Source organism: Carettochelys insculpta, chromosome 11 (assembly GCF_033958435.1).
Source record: "Carettochelys insculpta isolate YL-2023 chromosome 11, ASM3395843v1, whole genome shotgun sequence".
Classification (NCBI taxonomy): domain Eukaryota; kingdom Metazoa; phylum Chordata; order Testudines; family Carettochelyidae; genus Carettochelys; species Carettochelys insculpta.
Genome location: NC_134147.1, coordinates 18295147 through 18305457, shown reverse-complemented (window position 1 = coordinate 18305457; position 10311 = coordinate 18295147). Strand labels below are relative to the sequence as shown.

The window sequence follows — 10311 nt, the reverse complement described above, 5'->3', positions numbered from 1 at the left end:
TAAGCGACGTGAGCTCACTTCCGGGTTCAATGACGTGATGAGGACGTTCCCCCGACGCTGGTGAGGTCACTTCCGGGATCAGTCGCGTTTTGTGGGTGTCGTCTGGCTGTCGACAGTCATTGCCACTGTCCGGAGACTTCGCTGCTGGGACGGGCCAGGGGGCGCGGGGCATTTGGCCGGAGGCCGTGCAACTGAACTGTGCCTTGTCACGAGCCAGTGACCTCATAGGCGCCTTGTAATTCGCCGAGATTGTGGCAGTGCCGTGTCACGCTGCGATGTCACCGTGTTAGCGTGTGACGTCATCCAGTTCGTGCACATGAATTCAGCCTTCTGCACAGCAGTTCCTAGACTATTGCGTGATGTCAGCACACGGCTGTGGTTGTAGAACATCTAATACTCCTTATATTACCAATGCCATCAAACTGGTTAATGACATCATCCTGTTACTGTCCACTTTTTCAATGGTTACACTCTGTTAGTCTAGTTTAATCTGTGGCTCCATCCACAAATGTAACCATCGCCATGCTTTTATCCTCATCTAATCTACCTATCCATCCATCCCTTTACGCCCATCTAATCACCTATATCCAACCATCTCTCTGCCTGTCCATACATTCACCTACCATCTAATCCACTGGTGGGCAACCTGCAGCCTGAGGGCCACATGCAGCCCATTGGTGTCCTACCTGCAGCCTGTGAAACATTTTATTTGTTTATATCCATGTGCAGGGTTGCCAAATTACATTGGTTTTCATCCACATAGATTTTTTTCCTACTGGTAACACTAAAATGACATGCACATAAAGCTAGGGCACATGAAGTGAGGTGCATGCTGATTGCACACATCATTGACTATGAAAGCCAAGAAACCGTCTTGCTTACAATAATGTTCCAGCCCGCTGAGATGAAGGAGGGTCGATCATGCAGCCTCCTCACTAGCCTCGATTGCCCATTGCTGACCTGAGCTATCCAGACAACCATCCACCCCATTCCTACCTAATATTCTCATTCATCTATCCATCCATAATCTGTCATGCATGGGGACAATCTGATTCATCACTGTGATACCTCAAGTTGGATGTTTTAAATTATTCTTTATCCTGTATCCTCTTTTCCCATACACAGTGTCCTTCCACTCAACCTGCTGCAACCTCTTCTCCTAGCTCCTATGGGTTTTTATGAACTCTTCTAGAATTCACAGTTGTTTATGACCTCAGCACCCTGATATATGGATTCTGAACCAGCCCTAGCCTGTAGTGAGGTCCTGCAATCACTGCAAACAGCCTCCAGTCTGCCTCCTGGACCTAGTGACCCTTTCTCCTCACCATGGTCAGCGGTAGAATTACCAAACAGCTGGTCCTTTCGCCTAGCATGGGATGGGGAGGCATGAGCTGGAAGGACCCCTTTATCACTGTCACTTTCCCCAGCAAAGTAATCTTCACCATTGCCTCCCTCCTGCTGCTGCTGGTGCATATGGGTATCTTTGGGGGAGACCTCTATCACTTCACCGTGACCCAGAAATTCAACCTCATGAGCTTTCATGGCACCACAGTCCTGCTGGTAAGAGGCATCTCCTTGCTCCTTGTATCTTGCTGCTTGGCCTAGAGGTATACTAACAAGTATTTTAGACTCCTTGGCTTTCTACTCCAAGCTCTGCCAAAGACTATGATCTGAGGCAAGTCATTTTGTCTCTGAAGTGGGGATAACCCATCCCTGCTGGCGAGGGATCTACAGGTTCTGGCCACTGTCAGATCTTAGGTCCCACCAAGGCTGGCCAATCCTGTGCCACTAATACATTTGAATACTGAGGTAAGATTATAACATGAGGGGTGCAAGGAGGACAGCAGTTGAACTCCGGAGTAGGAGTAGTAAGACGTATAGGAGTGAAGTGAGGCCTAGGAGGTTAGCAATGGGAAGTGACAGGGAAGAGTCCTGACCATCTTGTTTTGCACTTGTCCCTGCAGATATCCCATGTGATAAGCTTTTACTGGGCCTTGCTTGGAACGCTTTACACCTTTGAGGCCAATGATAAAGTTCTCAGGGGGTTTGCCCTGACCTCACTAGGTAAGTAACTCTAGCCAAGTGCCTGAGCACAGCAAAGGCAAAAAGGGAAACTCAGCTGAGACTAACCAGTTACAGTGGTTGGTGGGTGGGGCAGCTGACTACTGGATTCTATTCTCAGCTCCATCTGAGGCATGTGCTCAAGTGGGGGAACCCTCAAAACCCAGCAGGCTGCCCAAAAGCTTGCATGGAACACAGAAGCTAGTGTAGTAACCAGAGGCACTGAGACCTCATCTGGGGTGAGTGAAGTCCCTGCTCTACAGCCTCAGCTGAGAGCCAGCTGGCCTTTAGCTCATGTGGTAAAGCGTGGGGATTTTGACCCTATGCTTACAGGTTCTATTCCTGGTGCTGGCAACCTGGGTCTGTTGGTGCTACACTAGGACTGAGGCTCCCCAGCTCAGGAGGTTACTGAGCAAGAATCAGAACCACCTAAGGGCACAACTAGGGGATGTGTGTGAGAGTGAATGACTGGACACTCATTTGCTCTGGGGAGGACTCAGGCCCTAGCTGCCTACCTGGTCCAGCCACAAAGGGAAGCTGTAGACTCCATTCCTTGACCAGGACTCTGGCTCTATCCCTTCTAGTGATGAATTTTGCTCTCTTTGTGGGCCGCTTCTGCCTGGAGTACCTGACTATTGAATACAGGGAGGAGATTTACTGAGCTCCAGCCCAACCTTGTCCACAGCAGCCTTGGAGCGGTGCTGGCGCAGCATTCACCCCCATTCATTCCCTAGGAATTAGGAAGTGGGGAGGGAAGGGGGCAGTAACACACTGCTCAGGCTGTACCCAAAATCAAGTTTAATAACAATACAGGATATTGCTGTAGTGCTACAGATGGTGTAATTCGTTAGTCGTCACATTTCCCCTGGAGCAAGGCAGTCAGAGCCAGGATCTTCTCCCAACACACCCAATGGGTATTCAACATCTCAGATGGCTGACCATTAGCAGTAGCACTTGACAGCTACACGGCTCATTCATTCTACAGCAGTGGCCCAAACCTCAACCCCTACCCCAATACTGTGACCACAGGGTCATGCTAACAAACACAAGGGAGAAGTCCTGACTCCCACCTCCCAACACAAGCAGTCACCACCCACTGGTGGAAGCACACAGGACTCCTAGCCCAGCTCTCCTTTCCACTGGCTTGTGAGAAAGACGATGTGTTTTCTTTATTACCTCCAGGCTAAGTCCCATGCCACCTCCCCGGCCCCAGGGCTAGTGGATCCAGACAGCTATTGGCAGAAAGGCAGGGGGAGCTGGGGAAGTTGCCAAATGGCAGATCTCCGCTAAGGCCCGGTCAAAGATCCGGAAGCAGGAAAGCAGCGGGATTGGAGGCAATGGTCACTTTTTGGGGCATGGCGTGTGCTCTCTTGGCCCACCGAGGCCACTCTGCACATTTCGCACTGTTTCAATAAATAGAAGGAAAGCAAACTACATTCAAAGGCAGACCCCTCTCCCCACCACAAGCCGGGAAGTCTCTTCCCTTTCTGCCCCCATTCTTTAAACTCCAGTGCTGACCAGCATGTCCCACGCCCTCCCTAAATCCCAGACCAGGGCAATACTTCACACACGCACCCGCCCCTTTCAAGTGGGAGGCACCCCACAGCCCTCCTGGCCTCAGCGCGGTACAGACCCAGGAGTGACCATCTTTGGAATTACACCCCCCCACCCCGCCCCATTCTCATTAGCAAAATAATCACACCCAACAGCCCAGCCAAGTCGCTCCCTTTCTGTGGTATTACGAGATGGGGAGCAAAGGCTTCTCTCACCAAGGAAGGGGTTAACGACATCTCCGGGCTGCAAAGAATGCTGGCCACAGAGGGGTGGACCTTAGTGTCTGCTCCTCCCCGTCTGGCAAAGCTAGGGACCAGATCGTTACTGATGTGAAAAATCAGAACAGAAGAAAGTATGTTCCACCTCCCCGCCCTGATACAGGGGCTGTAGGAGGAGAGGGCAAATGAGGATGCAACAAGGGGCTGGTTACCATCATTTGCGTCAATGTGAGTTTTCAGCCACATGGGCAAAACTAAAAGGGGGGATGGGGGAAGAGTTGGGATCCAGCCTCCATTTGATTGGAACCTTCAGAACGTGTGGGAGCAGGGAGAGGATGGGAGACGGGAGAGGATGGGAGATTCCGTTCCACTCCCGTTTCTGGCAAAGCAGAAAGGTGGTTTTACACTGGGGACATGGGTTGAGCTGCCTCGCTCCCAGCAGGAAAAGCTTTGGTTGGAACAGGCCTCCCCCAAGAGTGCCAGCAGCTGGCTGTGTCCCCCATCTAGGTGAGACCAGGATAATGACGACCTCTTCCGCCACAGGGCAAAGGGGCATTGGGGACAAGGTTGAGGAAAGGGGGCTTATATAGAAGGGCTTAGAACCAGGGAGCTCTGCAATGCTCTGACTGCAGGGATGGATTTTACAAGGCACCTCCGAGGAAGCAGAGGCTGCCCAGGATTGGAGAACGGGAAAGGGGAACAAAAGAGCCCAGACCTGTTTCAAAGGCCTGCATTAAGACAACCGTGTTCTCCTCCACTGAGACAGACTGGGCTGGCAAGCTCCAGGTGGGGAGCAGTTGAGAGCTTGGGGGCTCAGCTGACTCCTAAGAGAAGGGCATTCAAGCCCAGGGCACAAGGCACCAGGCACCAGTTTCAGGAGCACAGGACAGTAATGCCAGTAGCTCATGCTTCCAAGAAGGTGCAGAGTATTTGCCCTTCGCTGCTGCTAGCAGCCAGTTCCTTTGCAGACGGTAACAGAAATAGCCCATTTCCCTGCACCCCCACCTCAGCAGCACTTCTGTTTACAGAGCAGGGACACACACCTGCGGCAGGAAGTGATTCACCTGAGGCTGCACAGCAGGGTCAGCAATTGTTGGGAACAGGACTCAAGAATCCCATCTCCCAATGGCCCTGCTCTGCCCACCAGCTCGCCACTCCTTGGGGGCTGGCCATAGAACCCAGGAGTCCAGGCTCCGCTCCTGCGCTGCTCTCACTTGCCTCAGGCCCTAGACTCACTCCTGCCAGCTCCACAAGCGCTTCGTGATCACTAGTGCTGGAAGCTTCCCTCTTCCCTGGCCCATTCCAGCGCTGCACAGTTACAGAGGCTGATTCTCAGCTGGAGCTGGCAGAGACGACAGGGATCAGACCAGCCCCCCAGCAGGTCCCCAAGCCAGAGCCGTTTAAGTCTTTCCCTCCCCCCTGCTCTGCCCCACCCCAACCACAGATTTATTTGAGTCTCATTTTTGAAAGAGGCCAAAGTCACTTCCTCCCTTCCCCCCCCCGCCTCAGTTTCACGTTCCAACTCAGCTGAGCTGGCCAGCAGTGTCCTGGCTGGTGGGTACCCTTTGTACGCCCCTCAGAGCCCCGCTTGCAGCTGCCAGTCCCCAGCATCCCTGCCTGGACAAGATGCCCAGGGAGGAGCCACCAGCTTGGTTCATTTCTGGCCCACCCGGATGTGGGGGTTAAACATGGGGTCCAGGTTGGGGTCGTTGTCGGCCGAGGCCCGGCCCAGCTTTGACATGATGATGATCAGGGTGAGGAAGCCAATGCCACCGATCAGAAGGATGATGACAAACCGTTGCATCAAGGATCTTGGCTGCCGCTTCTTGGACCCAGAGCGATTCCTGCCGGGGCGACTTAGTATTAGCCTGAGAGCAGCGCTGGGGAAAGGCCCACAGTGAGAATGGGGCACATTAGGGCATCTGCCTTCATAGCAGGACTAGAGTAGTACCCAGAGACTCCACACAAAACTGGAGGCAGTAGGGGGGCACGTTAGCATTATAATATCTACAGGCTCTATCAAAGATCATGGCCCTAGCAAGCACATGCCGGGGTTTCCTCCCACCCCACCACTGACCACTTACTTCAGAAGCTGCGCGAACCAACTGAGCGTTGGCCGCCGGCGGTACTTGTCCTCGTCACAGTCCATTTGGGCGCTGGATGCCTTGCCGCCCCCGCCCTCCCGGGTGTCGTAGACTTTCCGTGGCGTAGAGGCTGCTGGGGAGGTAGGGAGTGTTAGAGTGTAGCAGAGAGCCGGAGGTACCAGGAATGGAGAATTCAGGGACAGAAAACAGGCACCCCCCCAAGCCCTGTTTTGTCCCCTGCTCCACCACAGTGAGGCAATCCAGAAACCAGTTCTTCCCCAGCGCTGCTTGCTGCGGTGGAGCCACAAGCCTTTGCCTGTGAGTTATCGTGATCCCCAAGGGGACTCCCGCGTCAGACAGGAGTGAACAGAAAGAGGCACAGGGGCCGTTGCAACCCCGGCATCGAAGTGACTTCCATCAGAGGCAGACTTCACGTTTCGGTTTAGGAGTCTCAGCACCCGCACCACACAAACTGTTCCAGCACTCCTGGAATCAGGGGCACTACACACCCAACTGCTAACCCACCCTGAAGGCAGCCCTTGAGTCCTCACTTCCTCGGGGCTGTGTCCCACTGACTCCCCCAGGGGAGGACAACTACGCTGCTCACCTGCATTGATGGTGATGGTCTCACTGCTGGCGTTCCCCATGTCGATGACTGAGTGCTCCTCCTTCAGGCCCCCACTGCTCGCCCCCTGCTGTTGTGGTGCAGAGGAGAGGCCAGGCGGCGCGCTGTAGGAATAGGCTGAGAGGGCACTTGGCTGCACGGTCTCCTCTGAGCCGGGGCCTGCAGTTGCTGCCAAGAAAGGAAGAAGCAAACTGAACCCAGCATGAAACACGGACACCTAAGAGGGATGACTTCCATCCACAAGTCTGGGACAGCAAATTGTCATCCACTTGCTTCATGGAGGTCTCTGTCCAACTAGATCTGATGCCCTAGAACTGCAAGGTCTCACATACTGATTCTTTGATCCCTGAAAACCCGCCAGCCTTCCTTTCTCATCACTTTAGAAAAAGGAGCACATGAAACTGGCCCTCAAGGTTTCATCCCCAACAGCAAGGAGGTGGGAATTTTGGGCTAGACACGCCCATTGGTCTCTGACAGTGTGCAAGGTGGGGAGACCAGAGCAGGTCAGCAGCTAGATCTGATCCAGTGTGGTGAAGGTGGGGGAGGTGGATACTGGGCTAGATGGGTCCATGTGTAGGCATCTATGGAGCCAGTCCTACATCCAGAGCCCCGCCGCACTCACCAGAGAAGCTAGACCAGTCAGTGTAGTCTGTGGTATCAGGTGACTCTGTCTCTTTGATGCTCTCAGCCTCGTCAATCTGAAGAGAACAAAAAGAAAAGTGCAACAGCCCTTAGACACCAAACTCTTCTCCATCAGCTCAGCCAGCCCCAGACTGTGGCTGCTGGACAAGCTGAAGACTAGATCAAAGTTGGTGCCCCATGTTCCCCATCCCCAAGGAGAGCAAAGGCTCCACACCCTTTTTCCCCATCTCCTGCTGGTACGTGAATAGCAATATCCATCCAGCTTGGCTGTCCTCTTAGCTTCTATCTTGAAAACCACCAGGGAGCACAGAACAAGAGGAGAACCTCATGGGTAATTTCTTACCAGTGGCAGCCCAAGCCCAGCCCGAGCCCAGTTCACAGTCAACAGTTTCTCTCGCAGTACTGATGCCACCGGACTGACCAGGTTGGCTGGGGGGAAGATGGGACCCTTGCAGCTGGGACACTGGTAGCCAGCTGGGGCTGTGTTCTTTGGGAGCTGGTTTGCCATCTCGTTGAGACATGACCAGTGAAACAGATCTGCAAAGGCAAAGAACAGGAAACGTCTTTGAGTGACGGTCCCAGATCAGTGACTCCCCAGATGCCTCCTTGTTGGGTCAACTTCACAAACATCTCCCCCTCCATTACTGCTCATTGCTGGAAAGTGAGCCGGAGACCATTCCGCCAGAGAAACTATACTCATCCCCATTGTTCTCATAATTGTTTGGTGTTTATTCCCACTCTTAGAGGTCAGTTGGATCTGATAAAAAAAAGCTATAAAACCAGAACAAACAGAGGACCCAGAGTGTCATTTTGGCAATCGCTTTTCTGACCCAAGTTTTAAATTTGCTTTTAAAAGAAAAAAAAAATCAGGCTTTGGGACCAAGTCTACACCCGCACGACACAAACTGAAAAGTAATGAAAAGTAAACCAAGTAAAACTAATGAAATCACCCTCCTCCCAGTGCCAGCGAGTGAACCAAGTCAGCTAAGGAAAAGTAAACCAAGCAAAGCTATTGAAATGCTTTAAAGCCATGGTTAAAACCACCTCACCATAACACACAAGCCGGGCAGTATCTTTGGTGGACAGGAGGGTGTTGCAAAGACGACAGTTGGGGTTGTAATCACTGTCCTGAAGCCACTGAAGATAGGACTGAACAATGCACTGAAAGATACAAGATGTTAGTGACAGAAAGCTCATGGCATGGACAAGGAAGGGGTTGCAGTTGGAGGGGTACCCCAGGAAAAGATCTTACATATTGTAAGGGACCATTGCATTAGTCGAATCTGAACTTCTGCCTAACACAGTCACAGAATCCCCTTCTGTAATTCCTGAATCAAGGCCATAACTTGTGTGTGAATTGGAGTACCTCTTGTACACACTTATGACTTAAGGATTGCAATGGACAGAGAATTAATTCCATCCTGAGGTATGACGCATATGTAGATGGAAAAGTTTAGTGTGGTCCATGCCAAGAGGACCCTGGACAGAGCTGTGTAAGGATCAAAGGAAATATGAGGCCATTGTCCACTGTTGCATATTAACGGGATGCAACGTTCCAGGAGTCGTGACACAGAATGGGGGAAGATTGATAATCCAGAATTGAAGTTGATATGTGGCTGGGAAGGGGGTGGGGAATCAATGAGCAAAGAGGACTTTCAATTGCTACCAACCTAGGTCAAATGTAAACCAGTGTCTAAGAGGGTAAAACCCATTCCCCACCCTCCTGAGCCAGCCAGTCCCCTTTCCCTGGTGCCAGACTGGAACTGATACCCTAGAGCAGTGGTAAGGAACCTCCCACCTGTGAGCCAAACCAACCCATCAGTTAATTTCACCTAGACTGAAGCAATTTCTAATCTTTGGGCTGGAAGCCCTCGTTCATCATTGCATCCCCAAGGCACAGAGGAAATCAGGAAAGCTTCGTGTATTGCTCCTGCCCCCCAATGCTAGCCCTGTAGCTCCCACAGAATAGGAACAGCGGCCAAGGGAAACTATGGGGGTGGCACTTGCAGGCATGGGTGTCATGCACTATGAAGAGCCACCGGGCTTCTTCACCTAGAGGCCAGATATGGCAACTGCTTCTGGAAGCAGTAGGGAACCAGGGCAGGCAGAGAGCCTGCTTTAGCTTCACTGTGCCACTGATGGGGAGTTGCCTCAGATAAGTGCCACTCAGTCAGAGCCCACAGCCCAAAACCCCCTCACACACTCTGCACCCACACCCCAACTCCCTCCCACAACCTGCACCCCAATTCCCTGCCACTCCTGCATGCCAAATCCCTTAGTTCCATCTCCACCCCGGAACCCATACACCCATCTGGAGCCTTTACCTCCTCCTGCATCCCAATGCCTTGCCGCAACTCAGAGCTGCTCCTGCACTCTGCACCCCTCATTTCTGACCCTAACCTGAGCCTCCCCACCTAGAACTGTGAGTACCAGCTCTCCCCATTGTGGGGGGAAGCCTACAATTGATTTGTTTCCTGTAGGTCAGTGACCCCTGATGCAAAAAGAGTTCCCCATCCCTACCCTACAGATTCCCAGTCCCTACAAGCAGCTGACCCGCCACTGCTCAGCAGCCACATGGAGGCTGAAGTCCAATTACCTTGGAATGGTTTGCGACGAGGCAGCTCTCACAGACATTCACTCGGTGTTCAAAGCAGAAGAGGTTGGTGACTTTCCTTTTGGGGCATTTACACAGCCCCATGGTGCTTCACTGATCACACAGCTGGAGAGAAAGTGCACTAAGCAAGATCACAGCCCAGACCGGCCCCAATGCCCTCCCAGGGCTGGGACAGAAACCAGGAGCTCTGGTTCCCAGCCCCCGCTCTGCTCTAACCACTAGCCCCCACTTCCTTCGCGTCAGGGAAAGAACCCGGGATCCTGGCTCCCAACCACCCCCGTGCCCGCTCTAATCACGTGACACCGCCCCCCTCCCAGGGGTAGGGAGTGAACCCCGGAGGCCTGGCTCCCAGCCCCGGGTTGCCCCTTCCCCTCCATCGGCGCCCCTGACACTCACAGGCCCCGTTTGAGGCTGTTGCCACGTCTCTTCCGGGTAGGGCGCACTTTGATGACGTTTACACCTCCCGGACTCGGCACTCTGCGGGCAAGCGCCTCACCGAAGCCTCGCGAGAAG

The 10311-nt window shown here is 53.0% G+C and overlaps 2 protein-coding genes across 4 annotated transcripts; one reads left to right on the top strand and one right to left on the bottom strand.

Moving 5' to 3' along the window:
- The first annotated feature begins 1326 nt into the window (after nt 1-1326).
- On the top strand, nt 1327-2722 carry CATSPERH (catsper channel auxiliary subunit eta). Its single transcript, XM_075005597.1, has 3 exons — nt 1327-1560; nt 1965-2064; nt 2646-2722. Exons 1-3 carry the CDS (start codon nt 1327-1329, stop codon nt 2720-2722), a joined length of 411 nt encoding a protein of 136 aa, XP_074861698.1.
- Nucleotides 2723-3947: 1225 nt separating this feature from the next.
- On the bottom strand, nt 3948-10230 carry ZFPL1 (zinc finger protein like 1). Of its 3 annotated transcripts, XM_075005139.1 has the most exons (8): nt 10195-10230; nt 9781-9903; nt 8234-8345; nt 7528-7721; nt 7165-7240; nt 6525-6710; nt 5918-6050; nt 3948-5677 (listed from the first exon to the last, which is right to left on the bottom strand). In XM_075005139.1, exons 2-8 carry the CDS (start codon nt 9880-9882, stop codon nt 5488-5490), a joined length of 993 nt encoding a protein of 330 aa, XP_074861240.1. In that variant the 5' UTR covers nt 9883-9903; nt 10195-10230; the 3' UTR covers nt 3948-5487. The 3 variants fall into 3 exon arrangements, with proteins under 3 accessions (XP_074861240.1, XP_074861239.1, XP_074861241.1); XM_075005138.1 differs by lacking the exon at nt 10195-10230 and having other exon boundaries at nt 9781-10174; XM_075005140.1 differs by lacking the exon at nt 10195-10230 and having other exon boundaries at nt 5918-6047; nt 9781-10174.
- Nucleotides 10231-10311: the final 81 nt, after the last annotated feature.